The sequence below is a fragment of the Theropithecus gelada genome, chromosome 1 (assembly GCF_003255815.1).
Source record: "Theropithecus gelada isolate Dixy chromosome 1, Tgel_1.0, whole genome shotgun sequence".
In the NCBI taxonomy this organism is placed as follows: domain Eukaryota; kingdom Metazoa; phylum Chordata; class Mammalia; order Primates; family Cercopithecidae; genus Theropithecus; species Theropithecus gelada.
Genome location: NC_037668.1, coordinates 17356102 through 17377093, shown reverse-complemented (window position 1 = coordinate 17377093; position 20992 = coordinate 17356102). Strand labels below are relative to the sequence as shown.

The window sequence follows — 20992 nt, the reverse complement described above, 5'->3', positions numbered from 1 at the left end:
ATTCCTTTGGGATCACTCATTCCTTCCAAGGCCTCCCGTGGGAACAAAGGAAAACCCCAGAGTTTGGCATTGGGCTCTTTTCCACCAACAGCTGCTAGTAGTTTGTATTTAACCCTAAGTCACAATTAAAATAAAAGGGAGTGAGGGGGAGGGGCGAGGAGTTGGTAAGCATCCCCTAGGAAACACTTAGGTTTTCTCTTAATTTATTCCAGAAAATTATTCTAAAGGACTTTTAAGGACCACAGCATAATGCCTTGGAAACTTAGTTTTTAACTTTTTTTTTCTGAGACAGAGTCTCACTCTGTCGCCCAGGCTGGAGTGCAGTGGTGCGATCTCGGCTCACTGCAACCTCTGTCTCACGGGTTCAAGCGATTCTCATGCCTCAGTCTCCTGGTGGCGCACACCACCACTCTCGGCTAATTTTTTTATCAGTAGAGACAAGGTTTCACCATGTTGGCCAGGCTGGTCTTGAACTCCTGACCTGAGGTGATCCGCCCGCCTCGGCCTCCCGAAGTGCTGGGATTACAGGCGTGAGCCACCGCGCCCGGTCAGTTTTTAACACTATTAGCCACACTGAAACTGAGCTATTGATCAAGTGAAGCCACAAGAGGGGTAAATCCCCTGTTCAACAAAGGGTTTGTGACGCTCTGGGTGCTGACAAGCCAAACCGCACCCTCCCTGCGGCACCTCGCGGGCCAGCGGGGCGGGGAGCCCGGCTTCTGGGGAGGTGCCGCCCCGCCACGGGTGCAGGCCGCCGAGACCCCCGGACGGAGCTCCTAGGGCTAATCTGATAGTGCCTCTGAGGTTGATAGGACTCCACGTGCAACTCCCTGCAGGGTCATCCAGCAAGTAAGTCCTAGACTCGTAGGTGCCCACAGAGCCGGTTACCTCTGGTTCTGCGCCAGCGTGCCCCACCCGCAGGACGGCCGGGTTCTTTGATTTCTACACTTTCTAAAACCAAACCCGAGAGGAAGGGCAGGCCCAGGGTGGGGATGCCCTGAAATATTCGAGAGCAGGACCGTTTCTACTGAAGAAAAGTTTACAAGAACGCTCTGTCTGGGGCGGGCGAGGCCTCAGCTAGGCTGGTCCGGTAGCGAGGGCAGGGCGTGGGCCGCGCGCCCGGGGTTGGGGGAGTAGGGGGCAGGAAGAGGGGGCGGAGACAGGGCTGGGGAGCGCCCTGCTGAGCGCCCGCCAGGCTCCACCCGCTCCCGCGCCACCTCCCTCTCCCCACCCGCCGCACGTACTAAGGAAGGCGCACAGCCCGCCGCGCTCGCCTCGCCGCCCCGCGACCAGCTCGCCCAGCGTTCGCCGCGCCTCGGCCAAGGTGAGCTCCGCGCGGCCCGCGCGCCCCTCCTGAGTAGTCCCCAGCCCCGGACCTGCTGCCCGGGGAAACCCCCGCACCCGGCTTCGCGGGGCGTCCCGGGCACCGCGGAGCTGGGTGGGGAGCGGCTGGTGGGGAATCCACTGCTTAGTGCTCCAGGCCACACCCAGACGAGGCCAGCAGCGCCCCTTCCCGGCCCGGGCGCGGCCACCCCCAGACCCACGCGGACCAGAGGAGGGGACACTTGTTCTTTAGGAGGGGGCCGTGGTGAGCCCCTGAACCTCTTCCCTCCTCCCTTTATGTTTGCCTTGCTTTACTCCCACCTTTCCTGCTTTCCCACTCGTCTCTCGGGTTGCCGAACCCCTCCTGCACGCCCCTGCCCTGGCTGACGTGTTTCTTGGTGGGTTCCGCCCGCAAGCCGGGTCTGCCCGTTCGTACGTCGTCCCGGCTGGACGGCCCAACCGGGCGCGGGTAGGACAAGTAGGCAGCTGGGGGCGTCCCTTCCGTACCCCTTAGTCCCTCGGCCAAACAGGCGTTTCAGGTTGGGGCTTCCTGTTGTCTGCTCGACGGGAAGGGTCTTCCTGCCGAGGGCGGGAGGTTCACTTGTTTCTTTCTAAAGCAGTTTGGCTGGGATGTGTGGGAGAGGGCCCTGTGTGACGTGGTTTCTCTGCTGAAAGGATTCCCCTGCTATCTTAATAAGTGGAACCAGAAAGAGATGGAGGAAGAGCAGGCTTGATGAAGGATCTTCCAATCATAGATTAATTTGGCCCGGCGCAGTGAGACAGACAGACATGCCATTGGTACTTGGTTCACCACCTGTGCTTTGGCCGAAGGAATGGCGCTGCCCCTAGCCGTGGACACTGCTGCGCTGTCCAGCCTTGGTCCAGCTCTGCCTAAGTGAAACCAGGAGTTCTGCCTTGTTGGCTGGGGGTGGAATGCAGAGCGCTCCAAGCCAGGCCATCACAGGGGAGCCCTAAGCCAGATTCTGGGATGCATTAAGCCCACCCCGCCTTCCGCCCCCACCCGGTTCTGTCCCTGCGAGAGCTTCTGCAGGGCGTGGTTAGCACAAAGGGCTCCAGGATTCTCCTAGTGGTCTGAGGCCTGTGACTCAGCTGTGAGACCATGTGGGTGTGGCCGGTGCAGATACTCTCGGTGGATGATTTGCACAGAACACTCCCTGAAGGAAAAGGAGAACTGTGCCATCTCAGAGGGCATTTTCCAAGAGGAAGTGAGTCACACCTGGACTGGCCGCCAGTCTGCAGGAGAGGTTTCTTGACTGAATTGCGGGTGAGGGCAGATAATTAGATCTGTAGGGCCTTGGCGAGACCGCTTTTCGTTATCGGCCAGTATGCGCCTGGCAGCCTGCCTCAGCCTTACTTGGGAGGTAGCCTTTCCTGTTAAGAGGTTTGCTGTTGTTGCGGATATTTTTCCCCAGAAGCTCGAGTTTCAGTCTCCAGGAGTGAAGTTTTATGTTGTGTGTTTTAGGTGAGGCCAGGCTCATGGAAACACCCAGGCAGTGATCTTTGCCTCCAACATGTTGCAGCAAATTGCAAAAGATAATGCCAGGGGCTGGAGTGGGAATGAGTTCATATAACTTATTGGAAGTTTCTTAATCGGCCCTGCCCCCACAGATTCCTATCCAATTTCTGTTTAATCATCCCTTGCAAATGGTGTATTTGTTCCTTCACAGCCAGAGGGTAGTTTCTTCACTGTGGCCCTTGATCCACTATTTGGAGTTTCTTATATCGGTTCTTCCAGTTTTTTGGTCTACTGGGCATGAAGCAATTTTTGGGTCTCACCCTGCTTTCTAGGTGATGCTCTTCCTAGCTTTTCTCAGGCATATCAGATAGGCCCCTTTACTCTAGTGTGCTGGCCTCTGGCCAGCCTCCTAAGCAGCCACTCCAGTGAGGTCAGGCCTGAGCTGGGTGGAGCTGAGACTGTGTGCCTCCCTGCTTTCTACTGACAGTTCAAAAAATGTGACTTTTGTAGAGCACAACCCACTTGGTATACCCTTGGACACAGTCCAGTCTTGTAAAGCGTAAAGTTGAGAGAAACAATGGAATTCTTTCAGGGTTATAATGTATAAATTAGCACTCAAAGTGCTGAGAAAGCTGGACTAAAATTTTAACATCTTAAGTTTCTCATTTTTCTGGGGACTCAACAAATTTAGGAATCTCACATCAAAAGCAAAAAGAGAATTTACTTCTTTTAAACAATTTTCAGCACTTTCTATCCCTTTACTAAATATGTACCACCCATCCTACCAAAGGATTTAACAGCAGTTGTGACAATAGCTATGTTGGCTGATCAAGATGATGCCTGAGCATTCTTTAAGGAAAAATTGATGTACTCAGTTAGATTGGAGGAGGTTTCTTCCAAGATCTTTCTTCCTATTGAATTGCATCTGAAACTTTCCTTTGCTGCCCAGTTCTTTAGTGGGCAAGTTTTATTTGGTGAGAGGTAAGAGAGACAGACTGGATCCAGATCCATTGCTTCAACTCATTTTTTCTGAATTTCCTTCAGAGATCAAATTCAGGAATGCCTTCTGGGTTCAATTTTTAAAAATCCAAAATTCCTAAAGCGAAAGGAAGGAAACCTCAAACATTTTAAATAACAGATGTTTGTTTTTACTGATGCTCTGCTGTTTATTTTCTGGGTGGGCTGTAAGAAAACTAGGGTATGGACAAGATACAGAGGAGCAAAGAGTGAGTCCGACTCACTCTTCAGAAGTGTCCTCTTTGAAACTGCAGCCAGGATCTGGGCATAGGTCCAAAGCAAACATTTGAGATTGTTCAGGAGCAGATACTTTTCTGAGGAGGACTCCTGCTTCCCTGCTACTCCCAGGAAAACCAGAATAAATTATTATCAATTTCTTAACAATTCATTGAGCAGGCTGTATGAGGGCTGGGGCACTGGCTACTGGGACCCTGCTCAGAAAACCTGCAACCTAGTGAGGAAAGAAACAGAAACACAAATAACTAGAATTCAGGCCAAATGCTTTAATAATATTCCGTTAGCTGGTGAACGCCTCAAAGGCAAGCACCATGGAGAGCTTTGTGTGTGTGCGTGGGTGCATGTGTGTGTGAACACCCTCATGCCTAACACCATGTCTGGGACATTCAAAGTAGGTGCTCAGGGTAGGAGAACCAAAAATGGAAAATTGAATTCCTCCTATGGTAACTACATTTGTGGAGTCCAGAATTGTTTTCTGTAGAGAAAACTATGCAGAGAAAGATGTCTCAGCCTCCCTTCTTAAGACCTGTTGCTCAGGCAAACGTGTAGAGGGCATGTATAGGCATCAGAATAAAATAATTCAATAAAAGGTGAGTGGACAGCAAGGCTGTTATATCCTGTGGAGCTCAGCAGTGAGACAGCAGCACTAGAAAAGCATAAAGTAGAAGACAGGATGAATGAAACATGAGAAAACAGCAAGTGTTAGAAGAGAAGGAGCACAGTCATGTCATTCTGACTAGACCTGTTTAGCAGGACACGTATTTTTCCTTTTGCATATGGAATGTGTACTCCTGTGTACTCTGCTGTTCCATTCATAGTTGAACACTTTTGGGGCCCCTTTCCTGGCCCTTCCCAGCTCTCACATTGTCCTCCTGAGCTCTGAGCTACAACGCTTTCAGCCTAGTCCTGGGTAATGACACCTGTACCTCAGCTACTGCCCAAGGGATCGTGTGGTTCATTTATGCACATAACAGTTATATAGTGCTCCATGAATAAAAGCAGAATAATTTGTAGTTCTTGATCAAGAGAAGCTTAAATCTCAGTCAAACGAGTAAACAATTAAATGGAATTGAATGTTTCAGGTACAAGAGTAAGTTATTGGGAATAGAAAGGACACTGCTGCCTCTCAACCCCAGCCCTGAGCCCTCCTGTCAAAGTGTGTCTAACCAGGATGCAGGAAGCCCACATCTGCCCAGGAATAGAGCTTGCAGGGTGGCTAGGTGAGGGTGGAAATGACAGATTGAAGTCCCTGAAGAGCTTCAGTTTTAGCAGCTAACAGTCAGTGTTGCAGACAGCCCTGCCCAGGCAAGCCCTACCCAAGAACGGAGAGGGCCAGGCAGGGCTGACTCAATCGGGTAACTGTTGGCTGCAGTCATGATTCATCCTCTAGCCAAGAGAACAGTTTTAATCACAACATTTCCCCCTTTCCTTTGTCTTATTTTAAAGCCAGTGTGCAGCTCCTTCAAAACAGAGTTCCTTGCTGTGGCCCTGGTCAGTGCCCTTTGGGGCACTGGTTACTGAGGAGACAAAGGCTTCCCCCCTAGTTTTCAATGCTATTTTCACCTCCTGGCTAGCCCCTGCTCTGCGTCCTTATTGCAGAAGGTCTACTGGACACATAGGGAGTCAGCTGGCTGCAGTATTCATAATCCATCCACTGAATAAAACCGCTGGGGGAGGAGGGGAGGGGAGGACCCAGTGGGAGAAGGATGTAACTTCAGAGAGGGAAGCTCCATCACTTCGTAATGGCTGTGGGCAAGAGAGACATGGGACTGAGTGACTTCAGACCTGAGCACTCACTTGCTCTCTTGAAGAAGATACTCAAGGGTGGCCAGGATTTCCTCCACTGACAACTTGTATTTCTTAGGAGCTCCTAAATTCGCCTTTTTAAAATTTAGAGGTCCTTACCCTGCTGCATTCCCTTTCTTAATTCTGCACTTTCCTTCTGCCCTGTCACCTGAAAAAGGTAAACTAGGTACCCCACCCAGTTCCAATTTCTGGGATCTTTGGGAATTGATCCTGAAGTGCTCTGCTGCTCTGAACTTGAGCACAGTTATTTTTAAACCTCTGTGGTGTCTGACTCCTTTCCTGAGTTATTTAAGAACTGGGGTGAGATCCCATGTCCTTCTCCCAGAGGTGACTCGCCCAGTTCAGTTCTCTTAAATTGCTGGACTTGGAGTACCAATCTAGGCAAGGCAGACTCTCTGTAAGCCCACTGCCATCTGAAGCCCATATGAGGGATGGGGGATGAGCCAGATCTGAGCTGTGTCAGAAGAGAAGGAAAAGGGTGTGGTTCCCCTGGAATTCATCTCACAGCAGACCCTGAAGCATTCATTTGCAGCTCTCTCCAAGATAACTAACTGCCTTTCAGATGACTCATGCCAGATTTTGATTTATAGCATTCTTTGGCCTGCTGGTTCCCATACTTTTCTGGAGATTAATGGGTAGAATTTACAATTCTTAAGTGTTAATTGCTCAATCCTCATGTTTACCAACTCCACCTTCTCCTCTGTAAAAGAAAGCATTTGAGAATCAGTGTTGAATAAGCATCTCTCAGAGACAGGAACCAGACCAAATTATGTCTCAGGTTCCTGTTAGAGTTCTTCAGCAGAGGAATTTGCCAGCCCTTCAATCTAAACTCAAAGCGTATTCTTGTGATTTATTTATTTTTATTTTTTAGTGCTATATTACAGTCTCCATTTGTGTTCACCTGTTTCCTATCCAGTAGTGATTTTAGATGATATTAGCCAAAGCTTATCTGTTCTGGCCAAATGATTCCTTCCAATTAAGCCAAAATTCACTGAGGTTCTATTAAGTACCACATACTGGGTCTTGATGAGACATATACCCCTAGTTCATTATACCTGAATGTAATGATCTGACATGTTCCTTTCCTTTCTTATAAATGCTTCGTGATGAAAGCTCTTGCTCTCCCAGTGTACCCCAGACTGTGAGAGCAGCGCATCTGTCTAGTGTCACTAAAAACATAGAAGACCCTCAAATGAGTTAGGTTATAGTATTACTTGTTGCTTCTCAAGTGAACTAGACAATGGACTTTGAGTAGTTTTTTTATTTGGGTAGATCAACTGCATTTTACTGCCAGAGATGCAGCTGTCTTTATTGCAATAAATAACAAGTTCAGAACTTTAGTAAAGAATACATATATACCCAGCAGATAAATTCATTTGTAAGCAGATTTCTAAACCCTAGAATCAGACTGAACCAAGTTACCACGTTAAGCTTAGAAGGTTGAAGTTTTCATATTCACCAGGCTTGACTGTGTGTATTGTTAGTATCAGCCATATCTAAGAATCCCATTTACTAGTGCCAAGAGAAATTATGAACTATCTGTTCTTTCAGTAGGTGCTTTGTCAGTAAAAAGAGGAACACTGGGCTGGGCGCAATGGCTCACGCCTGTAATCCCAGCACTTTGGGAGGCCGAGGTGGGCAGATCACCTGAGGTCAGAGTTTGAGACCAGCCTGCCCAACATGGCAAAACCCCATCTCTACTAAAAATACAAAAAATTAGCCAGGCGTAGTGGCGGGCGCCTGTAATCCCAGCTACCCGGGAGGCTGAGGCAGAAGAATCGCTTGAACCTGGGAGGCAGAGGTTGCAGTGAGCCGAGATCACACCACTGCACTCCAGCCTGGGCAACAAGAGCGAAACTCTATCTCAAAAAAAAAAAAAAAAGAGGAACACTGATCTTGCTTTTCTAAATGATTAGAGTTTCTGTTCTTTATTAGGTTATTTATGCAAATTAGCTGGAGTTAGATAAACCCCTTTATTTACAGCATCAGTACCTGAGGTGTCTATTTCTACCAACAAGAGACCCAGACTGGGGTGGTCTGGCTCTTAGATTCATTCACTGAATTTTAAAGCTGGAGAGGATCAGATGAATGATCTCATCTCCATCATTCCAATTATCCTAAAAAGGTTGGCAATACATATGGCTTAAAAGTTAATGTAAACCCACCTAGATGAACCTGGAGGACATTATGCTTAGTGAAATAAGCCAAGCACAGAAAGACAATTACCAGATGATCTCACTCATGTGGAATCTTAAACACTGAATTTCATAGAACTGAAGAATAGAGTGGGCTGGGGTGATTGCACTGGAGTGATGTTGAGGCAATGTTAGTCAAAAGATACAAAATTTCAGTTAGGAGGAATAAGTTTAAGAGATCTACTGTACAACAATGTGACTGTAGTTAATAACAATGTATTGTATTCTTGACAAATAGTTAAGAGTGGCTAAGTGTTCTCACCACAAAAGTGCTATGTGAGGTAATGCATATGTTAATTAGCTAGATTCAGTCATCCCACAATGTATATATACCTCAAAACATCATGTTGTACACGTTAAATACATACAATATTATCTTTCAATTTAAAAAAAAATAAATTCATTCATAAAGTCTGCCAAAAGAAGTTAATGTAGACCCTGTTTCTTTACATCCTTTAATAGGCTTCAACAGACCACACCAAAATGCCGTCTCAAATGGAGCACGCCATGGAAACCATGATGTTTACATTTCACAAATTTGCGGGGGATAAAGGCTACTTAACAAAGGAGGACCTGAGAGTACTCATGGAAAAGGAGTTCCCTGGATTTTTGGAAGTAAGTGTTGAAAGGCTTACAAAGAACCAGACATAAAAGTCAGTGCTTCTAGGCCTTGGTTCCTTTTCCTTCTTGTTTCCATCCCTTCCCTGTGGAGGTCACCACTAGTGTAAGAATGAATGTAGTCACCTGAAGGAAGGAATGAATGAATGAGGTCATTGAATGTAGTCACCTGAAGGAAGGAATGAATGAATGAGGTCATTCATTCATTTATTAAATAATATTGAGTACCTGCTATTTGTAAGATACTGTTGAGGAAATAGAAAGTAATGAAGACACAGCGCCAACCTTCAAGGAGCTTACAGTCTGCAGGTGAAATAAGACTACATACAAATAACTACGATGTGAGCTGTTTGTTGGAAAATCCCATCTGGTTATCTGTGTCTGTTGTGATGATGTTGGGGACAGAGTTGGGAGAAAGAAAGCTTTTCACAAAAGAGTAGTCAACCAGAAAATGGCTATCTTCAGGTCCAAAAACCTGGTGGTGGAGATGCCACATCCTGGTCACATTCCATTTTGAGCAACTTGAATCTCACTTCTTAAATCTCTTCAGATAAAGGGATTGTTTTTTCTTTTTCTAATACTGAAAGGAGCAGTGTCAGTCATCTACTGAATAAGAGGCACATATCACTCCAGAAATAACTGCTTTTCACGTAATAATGCTCTGACAGCACAGGAGCAGTTTGAGTTTATGTCTCACCTTTGACAGACTGAGAGATGCATGAAGACCGAGAAGAGGACTCTGCCATTAGCTCAGATACATGACTCAGGACATGGGGCCACAAGGCACAGTTGTCCTTTTATGTTCCAGGTTCTTGAGAGATGGCTGTTGAATTCAACTGAAGGTGCAACACTGCATGACAAAATAGTAGGCTGAAATGCAAGCCCTTCTTTCCCTACCAAAATTGTAGTCACCTGAAAGGATTGTTTATGTGCTTGGTGTTGAGTAATGCATTAACTTCTAAAGGGTGAGAGGAGATACGGTAAAAGGTTGGGTCCTGCCTCTTGTCATCTGCCTCGTAAATAGCACATTAGTCAAGCCCCTGACTCCTGTAATCAATAAACACGAGGCTTTTTAGTATACTATAATTCACATAGCATCAATATCAGTTAAATAAGCAGATATAAATAGCCTAACTACTCTCTCAGAGAGTTATTACCTAATGCTATCCCAGAATGAGCTGGAATATGCAGGTCCTCTGCTTTTGTAGAGTCCTGTGATGTAGCCCCAGACCAGGAGTTAGAAGATCTGGCTCTGCCTTAACTAACAACGGGCAGGTTGCTTCAGCTCTCTAGTCTTCAGTTTCTCCCCTGTAAAATTGGAGAAGGCTGGACATAATTATCTGCAAGGTCACTTTCACTTTCTATGATCAGTCAAGACAAGCATTTAAGACGCAAGGACAAAATGTGCTCATTGTAAGCCTGCCCGTCCTATGGACAAAGGCATTCTCAGTATGCTAAACACTTGTTAAGAGTGTTGTTAGAAGCCCAAGTGAGTATCACATAAGACACAGACCCTTTCTTCCTAAAGGTTTTGTGGCATGAGACACATAAAGGGTATATGTACTGTGGAGCACTAAACATGGCAGGGTGATTTATTCCAGGCACAGAGTCATAATTCCGGAAACACCTACACTCACTGCATTAACAGAGCGTTTTGTTTCTAAAGTAGACCCCTTATGTCATCCAGATTGCACTCATTCTGACCACAGCCAGGAAGCTGAGGGTGAAGCCAGAATTAGCCGAAACCCACCAAGAGCTGCATAGAGCAGGTTTAGCTAGAGTAGGAGTTTGCAGTGCTTATGTGGGAAATGCTGCTGCTATACTTTTAGGAATTTCCGAGTGCTATTAGAAACATCTAGTGCACTCTTGAAACACTGTGTATCATTTCTCTCACTCATGAATATAGTCATCAGAATTCATAAATACTTTACCTGAGCCCTTTAACAACGTAAACAGGCCATATTTCTCTCTCTGGTTGATGGCATGGACCCTACAGGAAAAACCACAGCTTACCACTTCTGACCAGCATCACTACAAAAACGAGTGATGAAGCCAAAAGCCAATCACCATGGAAGCCAGATAAAATCAAAGGGGATCTTGCCTTCCCATCTCTGTCCCACACATTCTTACTAGGCACTGAGAGCCATGGGGAGTTTAAGACTCCATCACACATACTCCTTTTGAAACTGGTCCGATGTACAACGTCCGGTGAAGAGTATAGGATGGCATAGACTTACCAATTCAAAGAATGGAAGGATTCTAGAAACATTATAGTCCAACCTCCTCAATTCATCGTTGATACACAAAGGCCCACTAAGTGGTTCACTCAGCATGACGTGGCTAATACAATATGAAGCCACACTAGCTTGGCCTCAGCTGTGCCAAGAAGAATGAGAGCTGTCTTCTCCAAACCTAAAACAATCCATGGCATCATTAGCACTTCTTTAAAATCCACAGGACAGTGATCGAAAACTTACTCCCTAAATCCAAAATATCTTTTCATAAGGAGTTTCCTTTGCAAGGGATTTGACCATGCTATTGGGAATTAAATTTTAATAAGAGAATGTAAGTTTAAACCACAAAATGAGGAACTTAGGGTGGTTCTTAGGCAGAATCTAACTATGAAATTTCTGAAATGCTCCCTCAAGGCAAAAAAAGAAAAATACATTTAGATGACCTCCAAAGGTTGCTTATGACCTAAAACAAGAGCTCAAGTAATTGGGAGGTATGTACACAGTTCTCAGCAGTACAAATCAAATAAGCTCATCATTGCAACCTTCGATATTTCTTGCCTTTGTTCTTTGTTTTTCAGAATCAAAAAGACCCTCTGGCTGTGGACAAAATAATGAAGGACCTGGACCAGTGCAGAGATGGCAAAGTGGGCTTCCAGAGCTTCTTTTCCCTAATTGCGGGCCTCACCATTGCATGCAATGACTATTTTGTAGTACACATGAAGCAGAAGGGAAAGAAGTAGGCAGAAACGAGCAATTCCCTCCTCCCTGATAAGAGTTGTCCCAAAGGGTCGCTTGAGGAATCTGCCCCACAGCTTCCCCCATAGAAGGATTTCATGAGCAGATCAGGACCCTTAGCAAATGTAAAAATAAAATCTAACTCCCATTTGACAAGCTGAGAAAGGAAAGTTAAATACCAGATAAGCTTTTGATTTTTGTATTGTTTGCATCCCCTTGCCCTCAATAAATAAAGTTCTTTTTTAGTTCCGAATTTGAGACAGAATGTTTGTTGCTCCCTCAGAAATGCTTGTTCCCCAAGAGGCAGCTTGCCAGCACACGGCAGAGCTCTTCTCACAGAACTGGCAAAATGAGAAAACACTCTTCATTCAGGCTTGGAGTCTGACTTCTCTAGTTGTTCTGCCCTTGTAGCTATGTCTATTTGAAGGATTGGGAGAAGGCTCTACAGGAATATGTTCTAAGTTTATAATTACTGGGCACAGTTTTGCCCAGTTAAATCAGTGCTTTTCTAGCCAGGCCTTTGCATGCCTGCAATGTCTGAATCCATTTTTCATAGCAAAGTGTCAGCAAACCTAAGGCAGAACTAGGAGAACCAATCGAGGAGAGGGTGTAGCTTGACACCTTGGTAATAACATCCCATTAGCATCTATTAAGTCAACTCTCAGATGTCAGGAAATACGGTAGGCATGACTTATATACGGGGCAGTGCACTTGTTTTGAAAATGAAGTGTCAGTACTGATGTCTTGACAGACAATGCAAAATGTTTCTCCTAGTCCTTTTTTTGTGCCTGTTAGGCACAAGGGTATATGTGCATCACATGCTATATGCTTATGAATAACACAGTACTCTATGCTTTTATGGAGAAGTGATACATGACTTCCATGAATTGGCACATAGCATTGTTCCAAGTAAATTAAATAGGTCAGAGAAGATGGAATATTTACTGGGTTTTTTTTGTTGTTTTTTTTTTTTTTTGGAGACGGAGTCCTGCTCTCTGTTTCCCAGGCTGGAGTGCAGTGGCGTGATCTCGGCTCAGTGCAAACTCCACCTTCCCGGGTTCACGCCATTCTCCTGCCTCAGCCTCCCGAGTAGCTGGAAATACAGGCGCCCACCACCATGCCCAGCTAATTTTTTGTATTTTTAGTAGAGACGGGGTTTCACCGTGTTAGCCAGGATGGTCTCGATCTCCTGACCTTGTGATCCACCCGCCTCGGCCTCCCAAAGTGCTGAGATTACAGGCGTGAGCCACCGCACCAGGCCTGGAATATTTACTTTTATGATTGGACACGTCAATATAACTCTGGGAAAAACTTCCATCTCACTCTGGGAAAAAGTGCAATATAAGGTTATTGATAGTCACAAGGAAAAGCATGCAAAGAGAACAGGATAGTTCAAAACTAGCTTGGTAGAAAGAAATCCATAGTAAAATCAAAGTCAAGGAAAACATTCCAACGATTTTATCTCCGTCAACAAATGAACAATGTAAAACAAATGATAGCTTTGCAGCTGAAGCATTGTATCAGCAAGTTTACAAAGGGGTTTATTACAAGAGTATTAATGAAGGAGGGGAGTTGATAAGTTAAAGGAAGTGACTCTGGATTGACTCCAGGAATGACTTCCAAACCCATGCTACAGAACTGGGCCGCCAAGGAGCTGCTGGCTCAGGAAGCTGCCTGCTGAATGAGGAGCCATCGCCATAGCTGGCTGCTCCAGAACCACACAACCATGGCACAGTCTGCACAAGCAAACGCACATCTCATCACCCTCCCTCTTTCCACATATGGCTGGGCTGTCATATCCAAGTCTCAACCAGGTGCAGATGCCTCAACCACAACAAATTCCTAACCGCAAGGGACTCGGGGAAATAAAGTTCTAACATTTTCCAACCTTTGCACACCAGCGACTGATTCTACCACAGTGACAATTCCAATTCTACGTGAAGTCTTCCAACCTGGAAGTTAAAGAAGTTGTGGCTCTAAGGAAAGGAGGCTCTGGAAGATAACATCTGTAATAGATACAGAGACAAGAAAACAACAACCTGGCCCACCACAGTAAGGCAATCTCACATCCATGAGAATTTGTGTCAGTCCAGATTCACCCCTTTGGCTTACCTGCCTCCTGGGCAACTGTGTTTACTGGGTATTAGGAAGATTAGTGGTCAACTCACAAATGAACAGGGAAAATTATAAGAGGGAGATATTATTATGTGCTCACATGTCCTGAAATCTGTAGCAAACTTTCACGCTCTAAGCCTCTTCTACCTGAAAACAAAAACACAACTATCCCAGGAGGAGGGAGGCTCTCAGTGTAGGAGGAAGGAAGCATCAACTCCTCTTCACAGTGGGTATGTAGATTCACAACAATTCCGAAGCAATGTGTTATTCCCAGCAGATTACCCCAGACTCTCATTCAGAAAGGCGCCCAGTGCCAGGGAATGATGAGAGTCACTGTATTTGGGACGGATGTGTATGTGTGTTTAGGGGAAGGGTTATGACACCTTCCTCGCTTTGGCCTCATTGCTCAAAGCATTTAGTAGGGAGCTGTATGAGGAAAATAAAAATGGTATTTATGGCTTGAAATCCCACATGGCTCTTTGTGCCAACAAAAACACACGGATCCCACAATCTGACCTGCTGAAACTGCTGTCTAGGCTTCAGGGGTTGCAGCCCAATGGCTCCCAGGGGGAAAAACTGCCATTATGCCAACAGTCATCGAGAGGAACCATCTGGAAAATTCCACTCATTCTGCTACATGGCTGAGTTGTAAAAAGTAGATCCCGCCCCTCCCCACACCCTGTTATGAAAAAAGAATGAACAGCAGTGCAGAAAGTCAGTTTCAAACCCGCTGCAGAGCTGACCCTGAAAAACATCCTTTTTCTCTCTTGGACCCACTCCCTTGTCCAAGTTCCCTGAACAGCGGCCAACTACCTGTGATTTAATAGTTTTCTACCTAACCCATCTCACTAGGAGACCAAGGACAACTCTACAAACCTCTCTCTTTCAAATTTGACCAATTTGAAAGTGATTGTTCAAGTCTTCTCCAGCTCTTAACTCCACAGGGATAGTTGTGAGTAGAAATTCATTCACTTGGCAAATATTAACAAGGGCTACTATGTGAATGGCACCAAGCAATGTTCTGTATAAAGGCAGGTACGAAGAAGCAGATGACCACAGTGCCTGCTCAAGAAGATTACACTCTAAATTGAAAGATAATAGATAAAGCAGACAAAAAGTTAACTAACAACACAACAGAGCATTGGCAAGGGAGACATGATGGGCACCTGTGGTCACTGTTGATAGGTATGTAATTTATACGACCTTTCAGAAAGGCAAAAGTTGGCAATATGTACCTGAATCCTTTAATGTGTTTTCTTTGACCCAGTATTTCTATTCCTAAGAATTTCTCTTAGCAAAATAATCAAAGATACTTATGATATTCGTATACAAAGCTATTTGATGCAGCATTATTTAGAATAGCTAAAACCTAAAGAAAACCTCAGTGTCCAACAATGAGGCCATGGTTAAATAAGTTATGTTTAGATTGTTTAGATGTACATGGGATGCTATATGGCCCATCAAAACCCTCACTTTGAAAAATATTAAATGAGATGGGGAAATGTCTATGCAAAGTAAAGCAGACTGCAAAATTGGTATATAATAGAATTCCTTTCTTTTCTAAATATGCGTGTCTGCTTGAGTGCATGCCTGCACACACACACACACACACACACACAGAGAGAGAGAACGAGAGCGAGAGCAAGCGAGCGAGAGAGAGAGAGAGAGAAACTAAAGGGAATACAGCCAGCTGTGTTTAGTTTCCAGAGTAGGAGTTACTGGCTGGGGAAATTGTTGCTCCAGAAAGATGTGTATGAGACTATTATAATTTTCTTTATATACAGTGCTATATTATCTTAATTTTCTATGCAGTTCTTTCCTAGCCCACCTACATGCACTTGCACTTTCACAATCCATAAAATTTTAAATAATATACTTTGAAAGAGCATGTATATTTATTGAGGGTCTACTATGAGTCAGGACCTGTATGAGATACTTTTTAAGCATTTATCTTACTTGGACCTCACAATAACCCTGTTAAGGTATTATAATACCCATTTTACAGATGACAAAACTGAGACTTAAGTAACTCCCTCAAAGTCCCACAGCACTTACTGTTTTAAGATTTAAACCCAAATATCAAGATAGTCTCCTTCCTTCCTTCCCTTTCTTTCCTTTCCTTCTTCTTCTTTTTTCTTTTTTAGAGTAAAGTGAAAAGCAAGGAAAGGAATAAAGACCGGCAACTCTATAGGCAGAGCAGCCTGTATTCTGCAGTTGTCTCAAGGTGCTATTTGAGTAAATTAACTATCAACTGTGTTATTCTTTCAGAAGAGTAAGAGATTTCATGGGTTAGATGAGGCTAGTCAGAGAAGATTTTGTGTAAGAGATAAGATGTTATCTGGTCTTTGAAGATTGGAAGAAATTTAAATTTGGATACCAACACTGAGTTCTTACTACATTGCAGGCTCTGTTCTAGTGCTTTACAAGTATTAACTCGTTTGTTCCTTCCAACAACTATGAAGTCGGTACTATTACTGTTCCCACTTTACAGGTGATTTGATCAAGGTGGAGGCAGGATTTGAACACAGGTGGTCTAAGATTTTAACCACTCTTCTCTGCTGCATCCCTCGACATAGTAATGATGGAGCAAAGGAATGTCCAGGACGCAGAAAACTCAGGAGGCCACATAGAATCCAGCAAGTCTAAAGTGGCGTGTGTTCACTGCAGAAAGTGTGTGTAGGTGAGATAGGACAGGTAGGAGGTGTTAAAGGAATGATAAATGGAAAGAATAAAGGATATGTTGCGGGCGAGGTTGCTCAATAAAAATCTCTACAGGTCCTAGGTTTGGGTTATTACTACTCCTTTGGGAAAAAGAGATGCCCTTGTCTAAAAGGAGACAATCAGACAGTATGTTCTTGTGAATGTTCAACCCACTTTTCTCCATTGCTCACATTCCAATCACATTCTGCCTACAAAAGATAAAGCAGGGTGGGGATTCACTTTTATCTTTCTGAGAAGCTCTAAGTACAGAGGAAAAAAATTTGACCTCTGGCAAGTCATGCCAAAATTGAAAGGGAAGAAAAATCAAGATGATAGGGCCACAGCATCTAGGTGAGAAAGGCATCTGATACAACATTAGTTCATCCAGTTTTCCACTGAGATTCCAACTCATCTGAAAAATGCTATGTTCACTCTAACGGCAGCTATTGTATGTTTTTTAAAATGCATATTACAAATTTACATTTTTTTAAAAAGTGGGAATTAGCCGGGAGTGGTGGTGCAAACCTGTAATCCCAGCTACTTGGGAGGCTGAGGCAGGAGAATCACTTAAACCCAGGAGGTATAGGTTGCAGTGAGCTGAGATCATGCCACTGCACTCCAGCATGGACAACAGAGCAAGACTCCATCTCAAAGAAAAAATAAAAATAAATGCATGAAAGTGGGCAAAGTCTGGAAGGGGTTATATAAAATGAAAATAAATTTCATAGCATGGAAATAGTCATGTTATCAATGTTTTCTTTAGCATCGTTACGTTGTCCTTTCAATAAGGGAGAAAATAATTTCAGTTAGCTCTCTGGACACAGAACTTGACCTGCTCAGTGTAAAAATCATATTTGCCATGTTACCCAAAGCAGCTAATCAACAAGCAGCCCCTGCATTGCCGGCTCTTCCTGCAAAAGCTCAGGCTACTCCCTTCAATCTCTTCTGGGCATTGCCATTAAGGCCCTGATGAGCATTAGAAGCACTTAGCCTCAAGCCTGTTTTTCTAGAAGGAGGAGAGGGTGATTCAGCTTTGCTCTCTGCAGGGAGGACTCTGCTTTGTCCTGCCCCACTCTGGGATGGGACGCCACAGTGAGTCAGTCCACAGAGACATTTGTGTCTTGGTCATATTACAAACTTACAAATTAAAATTTCCCTTCAATGATATGATTTAAAGCACCATAGAAAGTAGCAAATTACATAGGAAATGTGGTCACTGACATACAAAGTTTACAGTCTCGTGGAATAAGACTTCATTTCAAAGCAACAATACTTAACAATATATGTGAGTTAAAAGAATATCAGTGAGTGGTAAATGCTGGTGTTAGCTCTGCAGGTTGGGGGTTGTGTGAAAGAAGGATTCAGGTGGGAAAGAACAGAGAGGAAGATCCACTATGGGCAGGGAAGTGCTGGGAGGACAAGGCGTCTGGCCTGGGGAGTTCATCTGGCCTGGGGAGTTACTTGAGCTGAGGAGTTCAAGGCTGCAGTGAACTATGATGGCACCACTGCACTCCAGCCTAAGTGACAGAGCAAGACCCTGTCTCAAAAAATACAAAAAACAAATTTAATAAAGTTATAATGTTTAACATAATTCATAGCTTTTAAAATATTTTTAAGAATTTTTCTATGTTTAGTAAACAAGCATTGTTTTAATAATTATATATTAATGTGATTTTTAAAGGTTTTAAGTGCATATGGTAGTAATCCATGGTAAGAGAAGCTAAAGTTCGGATGAGAGTACTAAAACAGGAATGGAAGAATGAGATAGATGAAAACGTCATCTCCAGGGTCCCTTAAGCCCAGGCTTATCTATGAACCACACATTCTGCTGAGCTCTTAACATGCTTTATCTCATTTGATCCTCACAGTGACTCTTTGAGTTGAATATTCTTATTGGCCCCACATTACAGATTAAGAAACTGAGCTGTAGAGAAGTAATTTGTCGAAGGCCACACAACTTTTTAAGTGGTGAAGTGTGGTTCATATCCAAGTCTGAAATTAAAGTCTATGCCTTTAGCCAAACAACTGTTTAGTCCATGGGGAAGAAGTTAGAAAATCAGAATTGAGAATCAAGTCTAGGCATTCTCTTCACCAGAGACTAATTGTCCCTGACTGAGGGGCAATAGCATAATTGTTTAAGAGCATAGACTCAGGTCAGAAGCCAGATTTCTGGGTTCAAATTCTGACTTTGATATTTACAAGCTGTGTGATCTTGAGCAAATTACTCAACCTCTCTGTGCCTCAATTTTATCCTCTGTAAAATGGAGATAATAATATAATTAGGATTAAGTTACTATCCTAGAGCACCTAGAATAATGTTTGGCATATAGTTGGCACTATATAAATATTGACTAGATTAGTCCTGTAACTGTTTCTAAGTTCAGGAAGTTGAAAGAAGACATACATAATCCTGGGAGGCAAGTTATCTGCCACAGGATATTACAAAGCCTCATAATTAATGCTCCAACCAGCAGATCCTTTCCTATCCCCAAGCTACCTGAAGCAATGCTTTGTTGAAAGAACAAATGCTTTGGAGTCAGAAATATTTGAGTTTAAATTCTTGCTTCACCACGTACCCTGTGGCCTGGGCAAGTCACTTGACCTCCTTGAGCCTGTTTCATTTGTAACACAGATGCAAGAGTATCTGTATAGCAGGATTGCTTGGAAAGGCTAAGAAGATAATTATATAAGATGTCCATGTTGGCGCATCTCAGTAGCACACAGAGGCAGACAAGCGTATTTATTTTAGCAGGCGTACTCAGGAAGAAAAGTCAGACCTTTGGTACTGAGTTAGTCAAACATTAATTGAGGGCAGCTTCTTTCGCTAGATCTCTACCAAATGGCACTGCATGTTTGCTCCAGTAAAATCTCTTTGCGTTCTAGCTTACCAAGTCATAAAACAAGGACCTAACTAAATTCCAGTCATTTTCAGGGCACTCCCTATAGGGAACTCGAGCTTTTAAAATATTGCAGGTAAGTGAGCATTACACTTTGGGCTCAAAGCAAGCATTAATCTTGGGGTCATACCTAGGTTCTCCTGTGTGACTTTGGGCAAGTTACCTCACTTTTCTGGGCCTCCACTACATCACGCGCAAATTGGGGGAAACAATATCCACCCTCGGAGAGCTGTGTAAGGATTAAATAACAATATATAACCTACACTCGTCCTTTCCTGCTTTTCTTCTATTAAAAAGAACTAGAAACCCTTATTTTCCTCTAAGGTTAATCCCTCCTGCCGTGCTCTGATCTCATCTCCTGCCGGCCTTCTGCAAGATTTCACTCCACCAATCATCTGCTTGCTTCCTTATCTTCTTTCCATTGTTCCCGCTACCAAGTCATTCTACTCCTTCCCATTAACGTTTTATATATGTTTAAGTCTCTTCCATTAGAAGAAGAAAAAGAAAGCCGTCTCTCAAATCCATATCCTGCAAATCTCTTGAAAGAATTGAGCTTACCGGTCGGGTGCAGTGGCTCACGCCTGTGATCCCAGCACTTTGGGAGGCCGAGGTGGGCGGATTACGAGGTCAGGAGATCAAGACCATCCTGGCTAACACAGTGAAACCCCCGTCTCTACTAAAGAATACAAAAAATTAGCCGGGCCCGTAGTGGTGGGCACCTATAGTTCCAGCTACTCGGGAGGCTGAGGCAGGAGAATGGTGTGAACCCAGGAGGCGGAGGTTGCAGTGAGTCGAGATTAGGCCACTGCACTCCAGCCTGGGCGACAGAGCGAGACTGTCTCAAAAAAAAAAAAAAAAAAAAAAAAGAATTGAGCTTACTTGCCACCTCCATTTTCTCACCTTTCTCAATTATTTCTGATCTGTATTATCCCTACACTGCTTCTTTAAAAATGCTTTCACCCAAACTATCCAGAATCTCCTTCTGATACACCATTTTTAGCCCTTAATTTATTTGGCTATTCTGCAGGGTTTGCTCTTTTTGGCCATTCTGTCTTTTAAAACACTCTTCCCTTGGGCTCCATAAGGTTGCATTTTCCTCCTGCCTCTGGGGCTTACTCTTACTCTCCCTTGTTAGCATCTCATCCTCCTTAAATGTCAATCTTTCTATCGCTTATGCCCTCTTCTCTACCCACATTAACTCTATCCCTGGGGAATCTCATTACCATCACCCTCACCCCATTCAGTTATCATCACTAAAGTAACAACCCCATGTGGATGTTCCACAGGCCTCTCACACTCAACATCAAAGCGACACTCATCTTCCCCACCCTACCTCACTGAACATGTGAACAGGCCGATCTTCCAGGGTCCTTGGTTTCAAACAACAAAATTTGCTCAGGCTTATTTAAGCAGAAAGGAATTTTATTAAAATACTCCTAATTCATCTGTCTACTTTGTTTTGCCCACTCCAATCCACCCTGCCCATTCAGCCAAACTGGGTTTCCTTTTTTTTTTGTTCGAGACGGAGGCTCACACTGTCGCCCGGGCTGGAGTGCAGTGGTGCAATCTCAGCTGACTGCAACCTCTGCCTCCCTGGTTCAAGTGATTCTCCTACCTCAGTCTCCCAAGTAGGTGGAA

At 44.3% G+C, this 20992-nt stretch overlaps 1 protein-coding gene across 4 annotated transcripts; it reads left to right on the top strand.

The window, feature by feature from the left end:
- Positions 1 to 688: 688 nt before the first annotated feature.
- Positions 689 to 11892, top strand: S100A10 (S100 calcium binding protein A10). Of its 4 annotated transcripts, XM_025392606.1 has the most exons (4): positions 1296 to 1318; positions 3616 to 3619; positions 8518 to 8670; positions 11486 to 11892. In XM_025392606.1, the coding sequence occupies exons 3-4, from the start codon at positions 8539 to 8541 to the stop codon at positions 11645 to 11647; spliced, it is 294 nt and encodes a 97-aa protein (XP_025248391.1). In that variant the 5' UTR covers positions 1296 to 1318; positions 3616 to 3619; positions 8518 to 8538; the 3' UTR covers positions 11648 to 11892. The 4 variants fall into 4 exon arrangements, with proteins under 4 accessions (XP_025248387.1, XP_025248391.1, XP_025248369.1 ...); XM_025392602.1 differs by lacking the exon at positions 3616 to 3619 and having other exon boundaries at positions 689 to 1324; XM_025392584.1 differs by lacking the exons at positions 1296 to 1318; positions 3616 to 3619 and adding an exon at positions 2430 to 2608.
- Positions 11893 to 20992: the final 9100 nt, after the last annotated feature.